The 24,958-nt window shown below is 35.5% G+C and overlaps 1 protein-coding gene and 1 non-coding gene across 2 annotated transcripts in view; one reads left to right on the top strand and one right to left on the bottom strand.

Annotated features, from left to right (window-relative positions):
* Window positions 1–24,560, top strand: part of LOC121203701 (uncharacterized) — a 36,438-nt gene extending 11,878 nt beyond the window's left edge. Inside the window, exons 3-5 of the mRNA XM_041074141.1 lie at window positions 23,808–24,043; window positions 24,220–24,386; window positions 24,437–24,560. Of these exons, the coding sequence (XP_040930075.1) occupies window positions 23,808–24,043; window positions 24,220–24,386; window positions 24,437–24,560 (527 nt within the window). The remainder of the gene's footprint in view (window positions 1–23,807; window positions 24,044–24,219; window positions 24,387–24,436) is intronic.
* On the bottom strand, window positions 12,024–12,130 carry LOC121204292 (small nucleolar RNA R71). The gene has a single exon (XR_005899220.1). It is a non-coding gene; the product is annotated as a small nucleolar RNA R71 (small nucleolar RNA).
* Window positions 24,561–24,958: the final 398 nt, after the last annotated feature.

Raw genomic sequence — 24,958 nt, 5'->3', positions numbered from 1 at the left:
AAGCTTTCCAAGCTAAATAGTAAGTGCTCCCAAGCCCCGTTTTTCATGCTCTTCGTATTTTTGAAATCTCGGTAGCTTGCTCTCTCAATTTCTACCCATATTTCATGCTAGGGTTCATGTTTAAAAATTTACCCATGCATGAGTTGCTTGTATTTTGATGGATGATGGAAGAATATGAAAGATGAATGTGTATTAAACATTTTTTCCTAATTGATTTTCATGAAAAATCCTTATAGGGACTTTTGCAAAATATGTAAATGTGTGGTAGAAATGAGAAAATAATGGAAAATTTGGGCTACCATAAGAAAGAAAAATGTTTGGCTAGGCTTGGTTGAGATAGAAATTGCATGTGTTTCATTATACGAGCCTAGGGACTAAATCGTAAAAATGTGAAAGGTTAGGGGCAAAATGGTCAATTGGCCCGGGGGTAGATATTAAACTTGAAATGTATAATGTGGGGTATTAATGAGTTAATTTTGCTGTTATAGACCCCGAGAAACAAATTTCGGAGGTCGATCGTGGTAAACGCAAGGTTTCGGAATAACCAAAACATATCTCTGAAAGGAATACCAATGTAAGTTCGGATAACGTAAAGTAAACCCCTAATATGTATAATTGTATGATTTATGAATGCAACGATGATTGTATTTATTATTGGCATGAATATCGTAGAAATGCATATTTGATGATAACATGTAAAAATGTCTCGGTTGAGGTTGAAAAATGGAATTCGATGGACAAACCCTCTTTGGCATGTGAACTGAGATCCTGCATGTGTTGCAGTAGGATTTAGCCCGGACGGGTAATCCGTGATCTCAAGTATGAAAAGGAATCTAGCCCAGACGGGTGTTCCTTGAATGATCAAGCCTCTCAAAGAATATGTGTGCATTACGAATTTAGCCCGGACGGGTAATCCGATTAGGGTCTAAATTTAGCCTGGACTGGTAATTTAGATCCGAGCTTATTAAGGGTGTTTGTCGCTATAAGGGATTTAGCCTGGACTGGTAATCCTGCCATGAGATGTGAGATTCGCGGGAGTGCATATATATGAAATGATCATTCATAAGAATTGACGGATAATGGGTATTCCATCGAGATTTCCTAGAAACTCAATGGGATTAATATGATGTATGTCAATAAGATGATGGATGATGAGCTCACCTACATAAATTACATGATATTTTGTTATGTAACTAACTCATTGATTGAGTGCGCGTGATAGGGAATCATTTCATAATTGATGATTTTATGATTTAAATATGGATGTATGCTAATTACTCGGTAAGTTTCCCATCCGATTATTCGAACTTACTAAGCATGTAAATGCTTACCCCTCTCTTTTCCCTGTCTCGCAGAGCTCGAGGACTCATAAGGACTGGAAGACAATTGGAGAGTCAACACACTATCAACTAAACAAGCTTTGGTATAAAGACTTTGTTTATTTTGTTTAATGGCATGTATAGTATTTGTAAGTATTTTGTTATATGTGTCATTTGATTTTCCAAGTAATGGCATGTAAAAATATGTTTATCTCTTTGTATATGGCCATGAAAATTGGCTTAATTTAAGTAGGCTATGACCTACAATTTTATGCAATGGTTTTAATTACAAATGATGGGTTGCTATCAATTGGCAATGAGTCACATGAATGAGCCAATTTCGGATGGATTAATGTAACATGGGAACCCATGACTCTAAAGAGGAAATAACCATTTATGTATGAAATCAATGATATGAGGTTTCCATACAACTATTTCCATTAAGATTATTTACAAGCGTAAAATTATGTTTTCTCTCAAACTTGGTAACCACTAGGCACAAGTAATAGAAAGGGGTGACTAAAATCTTGGAAAATAGCCTAATAAAGTCCACATGGTTGGACATACGGGCTTGTGTCTAGGCTGTGTGTGACACACGGTTCCCTCCCATGGGCGTGTGCTATGGCCGTGTGTCCCCTGCACTTAAAATTTTAGCTCAAAGTTGTACACGGGTAGGTAGCACGGGCGTCCGCCATGGCAGTGTTAAAATGACAGTTTCATCCACGGGTTGGAAGCACTGGCATGTGCCATGGCCGTGTTGATAAGTCAGTTTTGGCCACGGTTTAAGGGCATAGGCGTGCCCCAAGATACACGGGCGTGTGAGTCCACACGGCCCACCTACACGGGCATGTGTCCCTTTATGTTAAGGAAAATTTTCTGAAGAGCCGAAGGTTAATTGAACGTGCCCGTATTTGTCCCGCATTGCCATCCGATATGATATAGGTCTCGAAGGCCTATATAAGGGATAAGATGTTCATGATTGAAAAGTTTTAAATTCAAATGAAATTTTGTGACTCGAGTTAGTATACTGAAAGTGTAAAGTTTCGGTAGTGCCTCGAGTCCTGTCCTGGTGTTGGATATGGGTGAGGGGTGTTACAAAGCTTCAATAAGTTTATTTGTGTTATTTTCTATTCTTGTAGATACTTTGAAGGTTAGACTGTCAGATCGGCACTCAAGTCACACTATCCACTCATTTTCGGTAGTGTTTGGAACGTTCATTTAAGATTATATGGCATGTAATAGGCTTGTTTTGATATATGTGAATGATGGAAGAGGTTTTGGTATAAGTTTACTATTTGTGTTATGTTGAGTTGGTATGATTTGAGGTGCCTATGATAGGCATATTGGTTGCGTGAATCAATATGTTTTGGTTGATAATTCATTCTGTGTATAATTGTGTATACTTATGGTACTGTAACGCTGGGGTTTGTGTAAGTGTACATAGTCATTATTAAGTAATAAGTAAGTATCGAGTTATCATCTCCACAGGGACCGTATTTATGCTAAGTCACTTAATTTGTAAAATTATATTAACAATTTGGTAAATAAAAACACTATTTAGTTAAGAAGTGATGATTAAAATATATTAGACTAAATGCAATGATCCCTAATGCAAATTAACCTAAGTATGAAAACTATATGAATGAAATAGATTTTAGCAAAATTAAACACATTTTGCAACAATTATAACATAAATAAACTAGGACAATTACTTTAATTAAACTTAACTTATTATCAACATGCTTAATAATATTCGAAAAAACATTCTATGGGAATTCGACCTTTCATGAGTTTGGAAACCACATTAGGTCCTTTCGAAATCCTTTACTTAGTAAATATGCATTTTACTGATCCTTATTTACTAAGGGTTTCTTAGTATTCGTGCGATGTAACATGGACGTGTTAGGTTTGAAACAGTTTAACCACACAAATTTAAAAACTATACAGATAACAGAGCCTGGTTAGGGTTGTTATGCAACTTGCAATTTAATCGGGTTAGGATCTAAATTGAGCATACACATTTCAATTATGCGTCCACTAGCAGTCGTCTGGTTAGGATCACTCAGCTAATTCAAGTGCATTTCAATCACATATGAACGAAACATAGACCTGATTTTAATTGAAAACATGATTGATTGAGGCACAAATATTATTAGCATGAATCTAATAAATATTATTTAATCAAAGCAATCATCCTAGCTTAAATAAAATTAAGCTAACATAGCAAAGATTAAACCCAATTTAAAGTGGCTGTCACCGAAGACTTTGACTAACTAGACTCTCTCGTTCCGTTGCTTCGCTCCTTTGCCGATGGCTCTCCAAGGTGGCTGACTAAGGGTTCTTTAAGAGGCACAAATCCTAAAATCTTTATGAAAAGATGATGATAGGCGTGAGGAGAAAAGAAGAATGCTAAGAGAATTTAGAGAGCAGAGAATGATGAATGATGAGGGATGAGTGATGAGTAGAAATGTGAGAATGAGGTCTTATTTATAGGTGAGGAGAGGGGGATAGTTTACTAAAAATAGGAGTTTTCATGTTTTGAAGCATCTTCCATGGGTGGCCAACCATAAATTGAGGAAGTTGAGCTGATTTTTGCTTGATTTTTGGTCAATTTGAGTGCCACAACAACTCAGGACTGAGATCGGTTAAGTGCAAATCTTCAGGTAAATCTCTAATTTCTTCAACTCTTCAAGGACCTTGTGTAATTAAACCAAAAAGTGGTTTATATACATCCATGTACAGATAAATTTTGGGTTGACTTGGTCCCTATGTAACACCCCTAACCCGTATCCATCACCGGAATAAGGTTACGAGACATTACCAGACTTATACACTAGCATTTGTACAAAACCGAGTCATAAATTTGCATTCCAAATCCAAACTTTTCAAATTTCATCAAAAAGTCCCTAATATGGGCCTACGGGGCCCAATACATGCTTTTGAAGTGATTTGGAACTAAACCGGTAACTATGGAAAACTTTGAAAAAATTTTCTGGAAGTTAGGGGCACACGCTAGTGTGGCCAACCCATCTGGCTCCCATGACCGTGTGGCCAGCCTGTGGGCAGTTCTGGCTTGCAATTTCTTAAGCATCAAAGGAGCACACAGCCTGGGCACATGCCCATGTGGCTAGGCCGTGTGGTAAACTAATTTTTCACCATTTTTAAGCCATTTTCACACGATTTTGACACACGACCATGCTCAAAACCCGTGTCCTTCACACGACCAAGACACATGGCCGTGTCTTCTACCCATGTACTATCCTGACTTCATATTTAAAGATACAGGGGACACACGGTCATTTCACACGCCCGTGGGCTATCCGTGTGTCAAACACGACCTAGACACATGCCCGTGTGTCTTACCCGTTGAGACGAAATAAGGCCATTTCCTAGCCCTATTTCTCACCCAAACTTAACCATTTTCCTGCATGAAAACTTACAAGTATATACCATCCATTTCAACTAATTTCCAATATTCAAATTAATATGTTCCTATTTTCAATCATGCTTCTAAACTTACTTTTACATAAAATTTGACAATTTATGTTCATGGATGGTTTTACTTAACTTGATTAACCAAAAACAACTCATGATACAATACCATATCATATCATCATTAAAACATACATTATTAGCCATTCCAATGGCTAGATTACAAACCAACATTGTTAAGCATTACTTGTCTACATTAGTCTAAACATGCCATTATATCAAAATAAGTCTAAAATAGGAAAAGTAAACATTGTAAGCATTAATGCTTAGTAAGTTCATATAACCAAAATACACTTACCATTCATGTTCATCAAGTAATTCATACATTAAGTAATATGTCCATTAACTTAGTCAATTAGCAAATAAGGCCTATACACAATCATTCAACCAATTGATTTGTTTCCAAAAATACTAAAATACATAGATGAGCTCATCGTGCCATTTCTCTTTATATCATTATGTATGTCGTTACCGCTGAATTATTGAATTTCTGATGGACTTTTCCTTTTCCAGTTGTACGCTTGAGGTTTACATTCATTTCCAAATGGTACACACAAAGTATACCTTTCCTTTTCATATGGTATACACAAAGTATACCTAACCTTTCCAAGTGTACACACGAAGTGTACATAACCTTTTCAAGTTGTACCACTTGGGTACACAAATCCATTTCAAGTATTACCCTTTTAGTTTACATTCCTTTTCATAATGAGATCAAAAGATTATCCTTTCGGAACAACCTTTACTGCAACATATGCAGGATCTCATATACACGGTAATCACCTGTACAATCGGAAATTAATATTCAAACGGATTCATGTACCATTTCATCATTTACATGTAAATCACAAATCAATGTTGGTTTATTACGTGTATATACCAATTACAAATCATGATACACATAATTCAACAATCAATTCAACACATTTACATGCTAATTTAGTTATACGAACTTACCTTGACAATTGATCGTATATACTAATCCAAAACTTTTTCTTTCCCTTGATCTTTTTCTTTGTTCGACACTTCTAGATCTATATAAATAAATTTAATCATCAATTCTATGATTTTTACATTCAATCAAGCCCATTTCACATTTTAGGCAAAAGTACCATTTTGTCCCTAAACTTTTAATTAATTCCAATTTTGTCCCTAGGCTTGGAAATTGAAATTCATGCAATTTACTCCTTATTCCAAGCTTATTCAAAATTCCAACATAACTTTTACAGCACATGTATTTCATAAATTTCAAAATTTTTCCAAGAATTTCACTACTTTGCAATTTTGTCCATACACATATTTTCACTAAAAATCACTTTGTAAAAGTGGTTTATCTATAAATAATCTTTCATTTTCTCTAAAAAAATTTCATTTTACAGCATATTCATCCATGGGTAATTTTCTAAACTTTGGTTTTCTTTCAATTTAATCACCCAAATAACGAAATTAAGCTTTCCCGATCTCAAAAATATAAAAATTACTAAAAACGGGACATTGAACTTACCAAGTCAAGTTTGAGAAATTTCCTTTCTCTCTCCTAGGGTTTCCATGTATTTTATGAAGAAGAAGATGATATAAAATGGGTTTAATTCTATTTAATCATTTATCATACTTTATTTAATTCAATTTCCAATTTAATCCTTAACCTTTTTTAAATTTTCCATGGATGACTCATTAAAAATATCTACATATTTTTCATCAATGGTCTAATTGCCATATAAGGACTTCTCACTTTTAATTCTATAGCTATTTAATTCTTATAACTACTAGAATTCAACTTTGACATTTTATTCAATTTAGTCATTTTTGCAATTAGACACATAATTGATAAAATTTTTCGATAAAAAATTTCATACAATATTCCTATCATAATACCTATCATTTTATGAAATTTAAATAATTTCATTTTTTGGACTCGAATTTGTGGTATCGAAACCACTATTCTGATTTCACTAAAATTGGGCTGTGACACCTCAACTTGGATGGTTTTGTAATCCAGCAAAACTATCAGACCTGTCCAGGATAAATCAACAAGTTTAGAGGACTAAAGAATAAAATTTATCCAATTTAATTAGTTAATTTAAAACCAAATTATTAATGAAATATTTTAAAATGAATTAGTAAATATAATTTTATATTTTATTATTAAATTTAATCATGCATGGCCCATTTTATGTCTTAAAAAATATAATTTATTCAAATTAATATAAAATAAGCCATTTATTGCTTAAAAAATATATAATAAAACATAAATCACATTTTTATAATTTCTATGTCCTAATTTCATTGATAAACCGTAATTTATACATATTTTTACCCTATGCTTAACACATTTTATTGATGATTTTCCTTAGAATTGGTGAATTCGATGCTCCTAATGCCTTAATTTCATGTTTTATACTTAGGAGAGCATAGGAGAGCGAAAGGAACGAGAAACGGGCCAAAAACGGAGAAAATGGGCCAAAGTACGAAATCAACACGGCCTGGACTTCCTCACATGGGCAAACCACACGACCGTGTCAATTTGGCATAATCGAAACACGACTCACACGGGTAGAACACACGCCCGTGCCATTCTAACAGGTTCGAGCACGGTCTGAAGTAATCGCACACGGGCGTGTCCCTGCTGAGCCCAAGTTGAGTCTAATTCAAAAAAGGCTAATTTTGAGGGTTCTTAGGCATTCCAAAGCCTATATGTGACAGCCCTAATTTGACCCTAGTCGGAAAGTGGTTTCGGGACTACAAAATCGAGTCACAAAATTATTAAAATGCTCTTTTCTATGTTTATTATATGTGAAGTTTCATGTGTGAAAGTATCATGTCTTAATTTTGTCATTTGAATGTGGAATTATTAAAAAGGACTTATGTGAGAAACTTAAAAATGTGATAGGTTAATTTGTAGTTGCCAAATATAGTATGGTTTAAAATATGGGGACCTGCATGTCAAATATCCCTTCCTTAAGTTAGTGGACGGCAAGGTTAGTGGATGATTGACATTTTATGTCTTTTATATTAATTAATTAAATGTTTAATGAATAAATAATATGAAATATGAATTTTTTTTATTAAAAGAAAAGGGTGATAAAAATAAAGTTGGTTCATCTTTTTCTTCTTCCATTACCGTACCTAAAGGAAGAAAAGAAGAAATTGAAGTTAAGGCATTCGGTCACCTTTAAGTTGATTAAGGTATGTTTAATGCTCTTTCATTGAAAATATTTGTATATTTGGAGTGGTCATCAAATATAGAAGCTAGCTCATGGCAAAATTTTTGTAAATTGATGAAGATAACATTCGGTCATGGATGTTTGTATTTCTTTGATGTTGTTTTTGATGCTTTTGTGTATTGAGGGTTGATAATAGATGAGTTGAGCTTGGTAAAATTGAATAATTGTGGCTTAATTGTTTGATGGAAATTGGCTATTATGGTGAAATGCAAAGTTAATATTTAGTTGCTAGTATTTATATGTGTGTTAGCCGAATTTGAACTTGAATAATGATTTGAGCAAATGTTGAGTATTAAAATGTTAGATCGATTGAAATTGAATCATGAATGTGAGATGAGAAGCATAGGTGAAGATGTCATATGTGTATGTGTGAATTCGGTTGAATTATAAGTTAAATTTAAAGCTTGATAAATTGCTCTTAATAATTCCGGATAAGTTACTTAGTTAAGCTTGTTAAATTTGCTCTTAATATTTCCGGGTAAGTTACGTAGTTAAGCTTGTTAAATTTGCTCTTAATATTTCCGGATAAGTTACTTAGTTAATTGATACTAGGTTAATGGTGTGTGTATAAATTAATATAAACTTTGTATATGTACTAAAGGTTGTAGATGAATTCGGCCTTGGGAGAAATTTTGGTATAAAATGCTTGAGTGTTAACAGGTTATTGCTTTAATGACCGAATTTGTCAATGGCTAATGCATGGTCTAGTTGATCAATATGTGTTAAAAGGGAAATGTTAAATAAATTGTATTAAATTGCTTAATGTGATTGAAAATGTGTATGACCATTTTATATTTGAGCTAAAAGTAGCTATATGGCCTATTAGGTTTCTTGTCATTTTCGGCCATAAGCTAGCATGATGGGACTTTAATAAGTTAAATTTTGTTTAAATTAGCTCAAGAGCATAGAGAACCAAGGTTGGACAAAGGAAAAGAGAAAGTAGTTGAATAACCGATTCGAGACTGTTCGAATATATTCGAGGTAAGTTTTAAGTAGTTAAATATAAATAATATTCGATAATGACATGACAGATTATGAAAATTAAGTATTACTTGTCATATATGTATATGGCCGAATGGAAATTGTAATGGAAGTAAAATGTGATATGCTTTTATGATCAAATGATAATGTTAGATGAATATGAGTAAGATGTTATGTGTAAACTATCAAATGATAAATGTGAGTGATGAAATGAATTAAAAGTGAATAAAATGTAGGATGATATATTCTAATGATGCTTGTACCTAATTTGGTGTGATTGTGTTATATGAAACTTGTTGAATTGAATATCGTACAGTACTATTCAGGCCTTTGAGCCTAGTAGGCTATAATGCCGGTGATATACTATTCGGGCCTTTGAGCCTAGCAGGCTATAATGCCGGTGATATACTATTCGGGCCTTTGAGCCTAGCAGGCTATAATGTCGGTGATATACTATTCGGGCCTTCGAGCCTAGCAGGCTATAATGCCATTGAAATGATATCGAGCTTCGAGCCTAGTAGGTGAAATGCTGGTGAATGAATTCGGGTTTAAAACCTAGCAGGATGAAAGCCAGTGGTTTGATAAAAGTCTAAAATTAAGATACCTCGTGTTAGAACAACAAATGAATATGTTCAGTACGATAAGTTGGCCAGGTACGTATTATGTACTTATATGTGAGTATGATTTGAATTGAATCATAAGTGTATAATGTGATACATATGTGAATAAATGTTATATCTATATTTATGATCATGATATATTCGGTCAAGGTCTGAAAGCATGCGAAAATATTCGATTTATTTATGCCATATGAATTCAGCTTAAGTGAAATTAGAATGCTAATTGTGCAATATGTGCTTGCGTATATTAGGCCAAATGGTAATATATCTAGAAAATAACCTCTTGAGAAATTGAATAATTGATGTATAATTGAGTTTATTTGTTGCATTGCTTAAAACTTACTAAGCTTATGAAAGCTTACTCCGTTTGTTATGTTTCTCTGTTTTATAGAGTGTTGATTTCAATCACCTGCTCGGGGAGGGGATCGTCAGCAACTCATCACACTATCTGTCATTTTGGTACTACTATGTTTTGAAAGCTAGTATGACATGTATAGAATAGACTTAAATGAATGATATTTTGGAATGTTTTTGTATATAAGCCATGGGAATATGACATCTTTTGAATGTTTGTATAAAGTTTTTGAATGCATATACATTTTAATGTCCTTATATTAATGTGATTGTACAAATGTGGTGTTTTGGGTTGGCAACACTTCATAACCCATTCCGGCGACGGATACGGGTTATAGGGGTATTACACTATAAATAACCCTAAAGGAGGAAGAAAGGGACACGCAGAGAGAGGGAGGCAGGGAACTGCTCAAGGGAAGCTGATTGATCCATCTCAGAAGCCGGATTTATCATCAAGATTGAAGATCTCCCCTCAATTTCCCTTCAAGAGTTTTGGGTTTTCTTTATATTTTGTATTCATTATTCTTCTAAGATGTTTCCCTTTTTAGTTATGAACTAAATCCTCTAAATACCTAAGGGGAATGAAACCTAAGACGAATCTTGTTATTATTTTCTAAATTGTATGATAAATATTTGGCTTGTTCTTAATTATGTGTTCTTAATTCTTGTTTTGATATTCTAGGATATTGATTCAAGTTAAGCTCTTATTCAGAGGAGGAATAGACCCTGTCTAAGAGTACAATTGTCATAATTAATCGAAGTTGATTGCGTGCCTAAAGATAGGGTGACAAATTTTGCCGAATTAGGGTGAAACCTAATAAGGGTATCCATAGATCGACTTAATGCAACCCTAGGGTGTTAATTAGAGAAAAGTCTCAATTATTCAATCTAGGGATTAGACGTTATTAGTCTTGAATAGGGATAATAACATAACTTAGGGATCTCTACGAAACAAGTTAAATGAATAAATCGTCCGATTCGGAGTCAGAATAACAAGTGAAGTTTAGGTGGATTCTTCCTTAGGTATTGTCTTAATTCAATCGTTTTCCAAAAGTAATCCCCCAATTCTATTTTCTGTGAATTCTTAGTTTAGTTAATTACTTAGTTAAAATAAACCCCCTTATTCTTAGGCTAGATAATAAAAAGACAATCATTACTAGTACTTTTAGTTCCTTTGGGTTCGACAATCCGGTCTTGCTAAAACTATACTACTGTTCGACAGGTACACTTGCCTACATCGTGATAATAGTTAGTTTCAAGAACGATTCTTTATAAATATTTAAAACCTGTCACACAAAAATCGTGATCAAGTTTTTGGCGCCGTTGCCGGGGAACTAAGATATTAGGAACGCTCAATTTTTATTACTTTAGCCATTTATTTTTCTTGCAAGTTAATTCTATTTTATTTTTATTATTATTTATTAATTTACTTTTTCTTTCTCTTGGCAGGTTTTTTATAGTTTATGACTAGAAGAAACCCGTCAGGACCACTACTTTTTGACGAAGTCGATCGTACAGTTCGAAGAAACCAAAGAGAAATAAGGCAAAGCTTAATATACACAGAGAATGAGCAAGAGGACGATATTCAAACCCCAACCAAGGAGATGGCTGAAAACCAAGGAAATTTGCTACCTCTTACAATTACTGTTAATCAAAATCCTGCTCCGTACACTATGTATGATTATGCTAAACCTTCTTTAATAGGAACTGAATCGAGCATAGTTAGACCTGCTATAGCTGCAAATACTTTTGAACTGAAACCTAACACAATTCAAATGATACAGCAATTCGTTCAGTTTGATGGTTTGCAGGACGAGGATCCCAACGCTCACTTGGCAAAATTTCTAGAATTTTGCGATACATTTAAAATCAATGGCGTTTCTGATGATGCCATACATCTTCGGTTGTTTCCCTTTTCATTAAGGAATAAGGCTAAACAGTGGTTGAACTCGTTACCATGAGGGTCAATCACTACTTGGGAACAAATGACCGAAAATTTTTTATTAAAATATTTTCCACCGGCTAAAACAACCAAATTACGTAATGATATCTCTTCTTTTGTACAGCTGGATTTAGAAACACTCTATGATGCATGAGAGAGATACAAGGACCTTTTGAGAAGGTGCCCTCACCATGGGTTACTGCTTTGGCTACAGGTTCAAACGTTCCATAATGGCCTGGATCTTTCGACTCAGCAAATAGTTGACGTAGCTGCTGGCGGAACCATTAACAACAAAACACCTGAAGAGGCTTACGAATTTATTGAAGAGATGTCACTGAATAACTATCAGTGGCAAGTCATGAGGACTAAGCCAACTAAAACAGCAGGCGTTTATAAAGTCGATTCGGTTACTATGCTGTCAAACCAGGTAGAACTTCTAAATAAAAAGATTGATGGTTTACTTGGTTCTACTCAGGTACATCCAGTAATGAGGTGCGAGTCGAATGGAGGAGGAGCATGCACGGAGTGTCAACCCTTCAACCCTAGCATCAAGGAGGAACAAGTCCAATATATGGGTAACAATAACTCTAGATTCCAAAATAACCCATATAGTAACACTTATAATGTAGGTTGGAGGAACCATCCCAATTTCTCATAGGGCGGTCAAGGAAATCAAAGACCACAACATCCTTCGGGTTTTCAACAACAACCCTATCAACAGGAAAAGAAATCGAACCTTGAAGAGATGCTGTCTAAATTTATCTTGATGTCAAAAACCCATTTCCAGAACGTCAAGACAACACTTAAAAATCAAAAAGCATCGACCCAAGGGCTTGAAACTCAGATAGGCCAGCTGTCCAAACTAATCTCCGAATGACCACAAGGTAGCTTGCCAAGTAATAATAAACCCAACCCAAGGGAACAACTCAACGCAATTAATGTTCAAGATGAAGAAGGAGTCGTTGAGCCTGAGCCAGAACCGAGGCAAGAAACTGTGGTAAGCAGAGATCAAGGTGAGGTCGGTCATTATAAAAACAAGTCAGTGAATGTCGAATATAAACCTCGTGTGCCATACCTGAATGCGACAAGGAAAGACTGCTCAGATGAAGAATTTGGTAAATTTCTTAAACTCTTAAAAAAATTACACATTAACTTACCGCTTATTGAAGCTCTATCACAGATGCCAAACTCAATGAAATTTTTAAAGGAGCTTTTAGCAAATAAGCGGAAGTTGGACGAGGCGTCTCATGTGGAGCTAAACGCAGTTTGCTCAACTATTCTGCAGAATAAGCTACCCAACAAATTAAAAGATCCAGGGAGTTTTACAATTCCTTGCTTAATTGGTAGTTTAGATGTTAATAATGCATTAGCTGATTTAGGGGCTAGTATTAACATCATGTCCTACAAAATGTTCAAATAATTGGGTCTTGGGAAACCCGAACAGACTAGGATGACCATTCAATTAGCAGATAGAACTATAAGGTTTCCTAGGGGTACTATTGAAGATGTGCTAGTTAAAACCGATAAATTTATATTTCCCGTTGACTTCATTGTTCTAGACATAGAGGAGGATAGCAACACTCCTTTGATTTTAGGAAGACCCTTTTTGGCAACTACTAAAACAATTATTAATGTTGGCACAAGTGAGCTCACACTTCGTGTGGGAGACGAAACAATCACCCTTCAAGCTCGCAATTCTGGCAACACATCGGAAATTGAAGGTGATCGTCTAAACCATTCTACTAAAACTGACAATATGGTGCAACCTACCTTATAGGAAATGAGTCTAAAGGAAGTACATGAGTCATTCTCAAGCAATAGTAGAGGACCTATTCATGAAGATTGAAGGCTACAAATCGAGGATCTAGATGAATGGAGAACGCATAAACCGAGAAAACATGATAAACCAAAACTATGCCAGAACGAGCTCAATACCTTCCCAAATCAACTTAAGGTTGGAGATAAAGTGTTATTAGATGCCGCAGAGCCTCGCATTGTCACTACCGAGCCGAATGAAGAAGTCCCTCTTACGGTACTTAGCATTTTCCCATTCGGTACAATCGAGGTAAGTCATCCCCAGTTCGGCACTTTTAAGGTAAACAACACCCGTCTAAAACCTTATTTTGATAAGATGGATAGCAGGATTGAGGAGTATAAACTCCTCGAACTACTATGACCATTCAATGGAGAGGTAAGTCGAGCTTAGACTATAAATAAGCGCTTCTTGGGAGGCAACCCAAGCATTAATAACATTACTTTCTTTAAATTTTAGTTTTTAAAACCTAACATACTAACCAAATCATTGAACACAGGCTTTTATGAACCACACGGTCAGGCACACGGACGTACCGTAAGCCGTGCACATGCCACGGGATGCAACACGGCCGTGTGAAAATAGGGCAAAAATTTCTTTCCCAACATAGGATGCGATAAGTAGCCACGGCAGTGGGCAAAACTGCCAAAATAACACGGGCATATAACACGCCCGTGTTTGGAAACCATGAGTAAACCTGTCAATTTAACACGGGCGTAGGCCTACATACACGGGCGTGGGAGAAGTGAACGGAGATCGACACGGCCGTGCCACATGGCTGTGTAAACCAATGTGCCTAAATTCAAAAATTATGACATGCATGGGCTGAGCCTAGAAGCACACGGGCGTGTCCCACGGCCGTGTGCTCCAATTTCCATACAAACACCTTTTATTTATATTATTTCATTTTTATCTCTATATTTTCTTTTGATTTCCTTTTAATACTATTTCATCCTTAGTTTTTACAATTTTTTATTCTTCGGCTATTTTATTACGAGTAATTATCCTTCAGTGTACCTCTTAACGAGTTCTTGATCTTATCATAGTCAGAAAGAGCTCCAAAGCTCATCCTCGCATAGGAACTAAAAACTCCACCGAGAAAGGATCCTCCTCTACCCTCATGCAGATTATTCTCCAAAACTCCAGTTCAAGGAAATTCATTCATCATTCAAGAAGTTTCACTTCTCTCCCTATCTTATTTTTATATTATTTTCTAATATATCTATCTTTGTACATTGAGGACAATGTACATCTTAAGTGTCGGGGTATATTCATTTCACTATCAGAAAAATTTGTAACACCCCAAACCCGGCCCGGACGTTATGGCCGAATCTGGCGTGTTACATTGAAGTGTTTTAGCGAAAACCTTGTTTTCATTGAAAACCCTTCCTTGAAAAAAATATGAAACCTTAGTAAACTTATTAAACTCTCTTTTCAATCACAAAAACCTGTTTATAACATATGATTTTATGAAAACCTGTCATTTTGAAATTTAGTTACGGAAACGTAGTTTATAAAAAAAAACTATGGTTCAAAAAATCCATCTTCAACTTCTCGTAATTACAATGCATAAAAATAATAATCCAAATAATAAAAAAGGAAGCCTTATTACATTTCGGTCTGAAAAGTACTTAATAAAATAAAGAACTTATATGCTTTTAAAAGAGAAACAAGTCTAAGTTGTCTTGCTAGCTGGCCACTCAGAGTCCCTCCAAACACCGAACCTTCTACTGAGCATCACCTGAAAATAAAATAAAAGAGGGGGTAAGTTTTCGCAAACTCTGTGTGTACAACCCTCGACGAGTAACAAGCATTCAATAATCACCATACATCAAACATGCAATGCAATGCAGTGCAATCCCATCCCAATATTCCATCCTCTACACACCAACTCCGTCCCCCGATACACATCATGTGGGGATGTAAATATCGACCCACCCAACCGATACACATCCATGGTAGCCCGGTTGTAGAACTACCTTCATTTATACATTGGGATTAAAAGCCATTGGTGGATCCATAGTTGTCAAGCAACCATGCGATCCTCATATACTTCCTCCGTTCCATAATTCCCAACCCATATGCAACCTAATCAGAATATCATATGCGTGCAGCAGATATGCATGTAACATCCATAACACTTACATTCAACACTTAGGGGTAATTTGGTCATTTTCACCCTTACGGGCATATTGGTAATTTTTCATTTATTACGGTTTTCACTTACCTTGGCCCGTTAAAAAATCCCGTAAGCTAAGATGAACGAATACTATGCACCAGGTAGGATTCCAGAGAAGAGGAGGTGGGTCATTAAGACCGCTTAAGTACTAAGCTCTCCCTAGATCCAATCCTAGACATGCATATACTCGTTGCCACACCTTACCCCTATGAATTGTCCACGGTCTCAACAATTTAATTAAGTTTTATGTAGTCATATACTAAGCCCAAAACCCCTACATACACGCATATGGCCCACTAGGCCCAATCTCATTTATATGGCCCATCCGGCCCAATTCACGTTCATATGGCCCATCAGCCCCAATTCACATTCATATGGCCCATTAGGCCCAATCTTATTTATATGGTCCATTCGAACCAAATCACATTATATTCATGCTCACATACGAATTTCTATCACATAGCATCAATGATCAATTTTTGGCCTATTATTGGACCAATAGCCCATCGGGCCCATTAAGCCTATTTTGGCCCGGTTGGCCAATTCAAAACTCGAGTCCATGGAGTCTCCCATGGGCCTCAGATAACCTATCGCTTTTCTCGTCATGAGTGTTCGCACACTCGCAAGACTACCGTAGCCAAACTTTCAGCTTTTCGACATTTCGGCTTTTCGACATTTCGGCTTTTTTCGATCTACTTGTGTGTGCAGTGTATGTACACACTTGGTAAGTAAGCATGCTGCGATTCCCTTAGTCACCAACCTACAAATGATATCACCCTTCAATTGATCGTATGCTTAATACATATTTTACCCAAAAACCGAAACCTCACCTTAACCTTACCTGGAACACCAATCCCTAATAGCTTTTCCTTGATCACGTACTCCCTAGATCTGCATTAATCTTACTCATTAAAATCAAATACTTGGGGAATAGTATCCAACATAATTCACCCCCTTATCTCATTAAAGATCATTCGGCTAACCTTAGCCAATAAGAGAGGAATACTTACCAAAATCGCAAAACACCTAAAGAGCAATTCGGCAGAGAGCTAAAACCCGAGATCTGATATTAATTCCCTACCAAAGTTGATTAGAAAGAGTGAGGGAGGGAAGTAATCGGTATTAACAGTACTAGCTGAAAAAGAGATAAGGTACTTACACCAAAAGAAGTAATCAGCCCAAGGGAGATTCAGCTTTTCGGCTTCCAAACTAATATGGTGAATAAGGTTTATTTGGTACAAATTAAAGAAGAAGGGTAGAAGAAGGAATCGACTAACCCAAAGGGTAAATCAAAAGAGATCTGAGAAGAGAAAGAATGTCAAAAGAATCAGCTAGCAAAGATAGAAAAGCCAATCAACAAAAAACAATGAAGAATTTGGTATTAGCCTAGGATCCCAAACTCAGCACATATTTATAGCCTCTAGCCAAATTGCCTGACCCTCAATTCCCAATTCAGGTCCATCACTTCTCCCTTCTCATCTCTTCGTTTTTCTCCCTGATAACTTCCCAGTCTATTATCTAAATTTTCTCTTCTGAACACTCCCCTTAGAGTCCATCTTCACGCCACTTCCAACCTTTTAGAAGGCCAAAATTAAACATTTAAAAATACTAAGCTAGGATTTGAACCTCGGGTCTCCTTGCTAGCCACTAACGCCACCTCCCTACACCCTAAGTGGCGTCACTTAGCCACTCATCCACAAGGCTTTTTGATGCCATTTTCTCCTATCTTTATTTAAAAGCCCAACTACTCCCAACCCTAATTCTTTTAATAATTAAATTAAAATTTCTCCACCATAAAACTCGAACCCAGAACTTCTCCAACAAACCTAAACACTTCAAATTCCTTAAACCCTTAAAGGTAACATGTCTTTTGTCAATTTCTTGCTCACTTAAAAATTTTATGAAACCCAAAGCCTAAAGCCCAATTCATTTAGGCCCAAAATTCGGGGCGTTACAAAATCCTTGAATGATTGTCTTATTCTCTTAAAAAGCTCTCATATCGTGTTTAGATAAATTTTGATTGATTTATGATTTTTATTGATATATCTTAAATTAAAACATAGGCATTTATGCATTGATTGTTTAAACTTTAAGACATTAGGGAATCAAGCATGATAAGTTGATTTTTAAGAATTTAAAATTTTAAGTTGTTTCCCCAAGTTTAGGTATTATCTTGAATTGAAATCCACAAGTTTAAGCATCAAAAATCCATAATTTTTGTGAGATCTTGAACCTTTAGAGCATCTATTATTCTTTCATGCTCACTTTCATTATGAGTACGTCAGTATTGAATTGTTATTTTAGAACTTGCTTGATTATGCATGTCAAGACCACACTATTTGATTTGAAATGTCAAAATAAGAAAGGCACTTAGGATTAACCCATTCATGCCATGAAAAGCCTACCTACACGATTAACCCTTAGTAAACCCCGTTGAGCTAACAAGCTATATCTTGTATTACCCTTAATATTAACCCTTAACCCATTATTATTGAAATCCCCTAAATTAAATTTGATCCCTATTTTTGTCGAGATTTGAATTGAAATAGTTGCTCAGCTATGTCTTGTTCTTAATAGTTAGTCTATGTTGTTTGACTTGTTCTTAAAAAAAATGTGTATACACATTAGTAGTAATCTTTTGTTTTTGAGGTTAAGTATTTAAATTCCATATTCTAAGAAGAAGCTCTATTTTATGCAAGTGATGATTAAATCTTTTTCTAGTTAAGTGATTTTTCAATTCAATCTTGATTCTAACCATTTCTTTCAGCTTGTGACCACAACCCCTAACCAAAGCCACGTTACAACCCTCTAAAGACCTTTTGATTGATGTATCATCTCAATTTATAGTGGTGGAGATTTGATTTTCATGCAAGCCTATGGTAATAACTTTTCATATTGACTGATGAGTGCTACTTTCATTGTCCTTAAACACTTTGAGTGATTTGAGTGAATCTTTAGTGGGGATGTTAAACTTCGTGAGATTTTGAATCGAGGTAACCACTTAGATAAGGGGAGATGCCTAAGTTTTGCATGATTAAATACTCAACTTGGAATGTTTGAAGCTCTAATGTTCTTTTAGATGAATTCTCAATGTACGACTACTCATGAATTAGTTTGAGATATTTTCAATAGAGATTATAAGTTGAGAAGAATTTATTTTGATTATGAGTTGAGAATTTTGCTTGAGGACAAGCAAATGCTTAAGTGTGGGGGTATTTGATAAACTGTAATTTATACATATTTTTACCCCATGCTTAATGCATTTTATGGATGATTTTTCCTTAGAATTGGTGAATTTGATGCTCCTAATGCCTTAATTTCATGTTTTATACTTAGGAGAGCATAGGAGAGTGAAAGGAACGAGAAACGGGCCAAAAGTGGAGAAAATGGCCAAAGTACGAAATCAACATGGCCTAGACTTCCTCACACGGGCAGACCACACTGCTGTGTCAATTTGGCAGAATCGAAGCACGACTCACACGGGTAGAACACACGCTCGTGCCATTCTAACAGGTTCGAGCATGGCCTGAAGTAATCGCGCACGAGCGTGTCACACGGGCGTGTCCCTGGCAAGCCCAAGTTGAGTCCAATTCAGAAAAGGCTAATTTTGAGGGTTCTTAGGCATTCCAAAGCCTATAAATACACCCTAGAGGAGGAAGAAAGGGACACACAAAGAGAGGGAGGCAGGGAACTGCTCAAAGGAAGCCGATTGATCCATCTCAGAAGCTGGATTCATCATGAAGACTGAAGATCTCCCCTCAATTTCCCTTCAGGAGTTTTGGGTTTTCTTTATGTGTTGTATTCATTATTCTTCTGAGATGTTTTCCTTTTTAGTTATGAACTAAATCCCCTAAATACCTAAGGGGAATGAAACCTAAGACGAATCTTGTTATTATTTTCTAAATTGTATGATAAATATTTGGCTTGTTCTTAATTATGTGTTCTTAATTCTTGTTTTGATATTCCAGGATATTGATTCAAGTTAAGCTCTTATTCAGAGGAGGAATAGACCCTATCTAAGAGTACAAATGCTATAATTAATCGGAGTTGATTGCGCGCCTAGAGATAGGGTGACAAGATTTTGCCGGATTAGGGTGAAACCTAATAAGGGGATCCATATATAGAGTTAATGCAACCCTAGGGTGTTAATTAGAGAAAAGTCTCAATTATTCAATCTAGGGATTAGACGTTATTAGTCTTGAATAAGGATAATAACATAACTTATGGATCTCTACAAAACAAGTTAAATGAATAAATCGTTCGATTTAGAGTTAGAATAACAAGTGAAGTCTAGGTGGATTCTTCCTTAGGTATTGTCTTAATTCAATCGTTTTCCAAAAGTAATCCCCCAATTCTATTTTCGTGAATTATTAGTTTAATTAATTACTTAGTTAAAACAAACCCTCTTATTCTTAGGCTAGATAATAAAAAGGCAGTCATTACTAGTACTATTAGTTCCTTTGGGTTCGACAATCCGGTCTTGCTAAAACTATACTACTGTTCGATAGGTACACTTGCCTACATCGTGATAATAGTTAGTTTTAAGAACGATTCTTTATAACTATTTAAAACCTGTCACACAAAAATCGCGATCATTCATATTTTCATATATTTCATTAATTTAATAAATAATTACTTAGGTTTAAAAACAATTTTAAGTAAAAATGTGATAAATGACATAAGAAAAATCCTATATATTTTTTCGTTTACAAGTACCAATGATGGTACATTGGTTAGGCACTTAGGATGGTTGATTTAACACTTTTTGAGCTTATTTAATGTCATTTTTAATAGGTCTTTTGGCTGGTAAATGGATTTACTTAGAGTCCAAGTAAGCTTGACATGGTAAACTTGTCATTTAAGGCTCATTTAGATCCACCCGACTTGAGACATGGGCATATGACTCAATTGTGTGAGACACACAGCTTGACGACATGACCATGTGTCATCTGATGAATTCTTTAGGGTGCAAGTCAGTGAGTTACAGGACGTAACACACGGCCTGACACACGGGTGTGTGGGGTAACTTAGAGAGTTACACGAGTGATGACACGGGATGGGACACGGCCCTGTGTCCCTAGTTCGATTGTTACATGGCCTGAGACACTGGCGTGTGTCTTAGCCTTATGAGGCACACGACAGTGTGACCATTATTTTGTAAATTTTGCATCTTTTTCCTAAACTTTCTAAACTATTTCAAATTGGTCCCAAATTGTTTCTAGGCTATTTTTAGGGCCTCGAGGGCTCGATTCAGGGTCTGTATACATGTGTATGGATAGTTTATGATGTAATTATATTATTGAAAAATATAAATTTTAAATATTTTTTATTGTTTACTAATTTTTTGTAACCCTAATATGACGACAGAGACGGGTTAGGGGTATTACATTTAGTGGTATCAGAGCTAAAATTTAGTCAGTTCTCAGACTGAACGTAGCGCGTAAAATGCATAGAATTACATGCTATATAAACCTGTGATAGTGTGACGAGTTTGATCCGATCTAACCTTTATTTTTCTTATAGATTGTAAAGATGTCGGTTGGATCTGATCGTGCTGACACTGATAAGGTTAATAGTAATTTATTGACCTCGAATCAAGGGACGACTAGTAATATTCCAAATCCACAAGTACATGAAACCATCTTAACAACACGTTTTTTCAGGTTTATGAACCAATGGTTAAATGACTTTATGCAAATGAATTTTAAGGTAGTCCTCCTCTTGTGACTGAGTGTAGTCGACGTATTCTGATAGAGAAGCTGAAGAAGTATGGTGTTGAAGAATTTTAAGGTAGATAGGAAGATGATCAAGTTAAAGCTAAGTACTGGCTTCGGAACATCTTGCGAGTTTTTAAAGAAGTAGCTTGCCTTTCCGATGATTTTCTTAGATGTGTCATTTCACTATTAAAATAAGAAGCATACAACTGGTGGACTACATTGGTAGCTATGGTATTGAGAGAGAAAATATCCTGGGATTTCTTTCAGACCGAGTTTTAAAAGAAATATGTTGAAAAATGGCATCTTGACAAGAAAAAGAGGGAATTTCTTGAGTTACGACAAGGAAACAGGTCAGTGGCTGAGTATGAGAGAGAGTTTGTGCATTTTAGTAAATATGCTTGAGAAATTGTGCCCACTGAAGAAAAAATGTGCATTCGATTTGAAGACGGCTTGAATGATGAAATTAGAATGATGATCAGAGGTAATGAAATCTAAGAATTTGTTGTTTTATCTGGTCGTGCATAGAAATGAAAGAAGTATACAACCGCAAGATACAAAGGGATTGATGGATTCGAGAGTTTAACAAGAGAGGTTCTTTGAAGTCATTTTCTGTACCACCGGTAAAGAAAACAAAGAGGATTTAAGTCGAGCTACTTAGGCGTCTGAGCATCTGAACAAAAATAAATTGGTTCAACATGATTTTAAATTTTTTACAAAACTAGTTGACAGTGTGGAAAGTGTACAGAATGCTTCGAAGCCCAGTTGTAAACATTGTGGAAAACTTTATCATGGCGAGTATAGAGCTATGTTGGGAGCCTGTTATAGATGTGGGTCGACTGATCACTTTCTCCGGAAATGTCCTTAACGGTTAAAGGAAAAGAAAGAATCGAATGACAAGAAAATGTATACATCTCAGAAAGATTGACGTCTGGGCCAGAACAATACTGCGGGGACTACTCGTACGAGAGTGACAGTACTAGAAAGAACATATGTTTTCTCCCTTCTTATTGCTTAATTTGTTCCCTTGTAGTTATCTTTAGAACATATTTTAGTATTTTCAATTCAATAATTTGCATTATATGACTCAGTGGATCTAAGCTTATTTACCCTTAATTTTGTCATATTTTGGTACTAATGTCGCTGCATGAGTAATTTCAGATTGTGCCCAGAATTATCGCCACACTTGACAGCTATCCGGATAGAAAAAAATGCATGAGCTATCCAGTTTAGTACAGCTAACTTGTACGTATAGAGGCAGCATGATTCTGAGGAAAGGATACCTGGGCTATTTGCGGAGAAATATAAATATGCACATAGAAAGGAAAAAAAAGAGGAGAGAGCCTTTCGGATCATCTTCTTTAACCTATCTTTTGAAGCATTTCAACTATGGCAGCTTAAGCCTCCTACGAGTGAACCGGTGTGAAAATGATACAAATTAGCTCTTGACGAGGAGCCCTGAGTGCGACATAAGGGATTGAGAGATCAAGTCAAGATTTTCTAGGAATAGTACTCTCCACTTGTTTCTTTTACATTTCTTTTCTAAACGATGGTGATTACTTTCTATTTCATGTTTGTACAGAAGTACACATGATTTTTGGGTTAAATGTTATTTATTCGATCTTGTTTCTACTGCTTAATCTTTGGGTTTGAATGTTTTTAGCATGAAAGTGTTATTGCAGTCATTGACATTAGAAAGTGCAGTGACAGTTCAAGTTAACAAGCATGACAACGAAAGTTGCTTGAGGATTAGAGGAATTTAATCCACTTGTTCTTAATAGTGTTCCATTTTCGTCATCAGAAGGTGTGGTTAATGTGCATGTTTAAGTCTTAGATTAAATATAGAAGTTAAGATTGGTAAGATATTCATTGCAATTTAATTCAACGATAATCACCTATCCTTTTATACTTTGTAAGCACTTAGCATTTTGTTGAATATTCAGGTTGGGGATCCCAGTTTATCACTATCATATTTTATCTTGTTGTTTTCAAGTTATTGCTTCGACAACTACTCTCACAATTTATCTCGTTTCTATCTCTTTATTGCATCGATATTGATAGACAAAAGACAACCATCCTCGTGGGATCGATATCCAACAAACTCATATCTGTCTACTATACTTGCATCGATAGTATATGGTTGCAAATTATTTCTGTGATGTTAAACAGTTGATCAGGGAGCAAAAGACATCTTTGTTCGGTCAAAGACTAGAGCACCTGCTTATTCATATGCTATACGAGCTAAAGAGGAAGCTGTTGCTCCTGATGTGATTGTTGATACATTCTATCTCTTTAATGTTACTATGTATACACTGATTGACCTTGGGTCAACTCATTCTTATATTTGCACTGTATTAGTAACGGAAAAGAAATTACCTGTTGAATCAACCAAATATGATATTCAGGTTACTAATCTGCTAGGTCAGAGTGTGGTAGTTAACTTAGTTTGTTGTAAATGTCTACTGAAGTTAGTGGCTATAAATTCACTGCTGATTTGATATTACTACCTTTTTGATAATTTGATGTTATTTTGGGTATGGATTAGCTATCATTACATAATATTATGGTAAATTGTGGACAGAAACGGATTGATTTGAAATGTCAGACAGGAGAGATTATTTCAGTTGAATCTGATAGGCCAAATAATGTTGTTAGAATCATTTTAGCTATTTCTACACAGAGATTGATACGTAAAGGTAGTGAGGAGTTTCTAGCATACATCCTTGATACCAGAGACCCAGAGTTGAAGTTAGAACAGTTATAGATTGTTAGTGAGTTTACTGATGTACTTTCTAAAGAGTTACCGATTTGCCTCCTGATCGTGAAGTTGAATTTGTGATTGATCTGGCTCCTAGAACTGCATCGGTATCGATATCACTATATCGCATGACACCAACTGAATTAAAAGAGTTGAAAGTATAGTTGAAAGAGTTGTTAGACGGAGGGTTTATTCGACTAAGCGTATCTCCTTAGGGTGCACCTGTATTGTTTGTGAAAAAAATGGATGACTCTTTAAGATTGTGTATAGACTACAGACATTTGAATAAACCCTAAAGCTTATTTTGCAAATTTTTCATCTTTTTCCTAAACTTTCTAAACAATTTTAAATTGGTTCCAAATTGTTTCTAGGCTATTTTTTGGGCCTCAAGGGCTTGATTCAGTGACTGTATGCATGTGTATGGATAGTTTATGATGTGATTATATTATTGAATGATATGAATTTTAAATTTTTTTGATTGTTTAGTAACACTCCATAACCCTAATCTGGTGATGGAGAAGGGTTAGAGGTGTTAATAGGCATATACAAATTAAGGTTTTTA

Source organism: Gossypium hirsutum, chromosome A07 (genome assembly GCF_007990345.1).
Source record: "Gossypium hirsutum isolate 1008001.06 chromosome A07, Gossypium_hirsutum_v2.1, whole genome shotgun sequence".
Taxonomy (NCBI): domain Eukaryota; kingdom Viridiplantae; phylum Streptophyta; class Magnoliopsida; order Malvales; family Malvaceae; genus Gossypium; species Gossypium hirsutum.
This window is presented reverse-complemented; position numbering and strand designations above follow the sequence as displayed.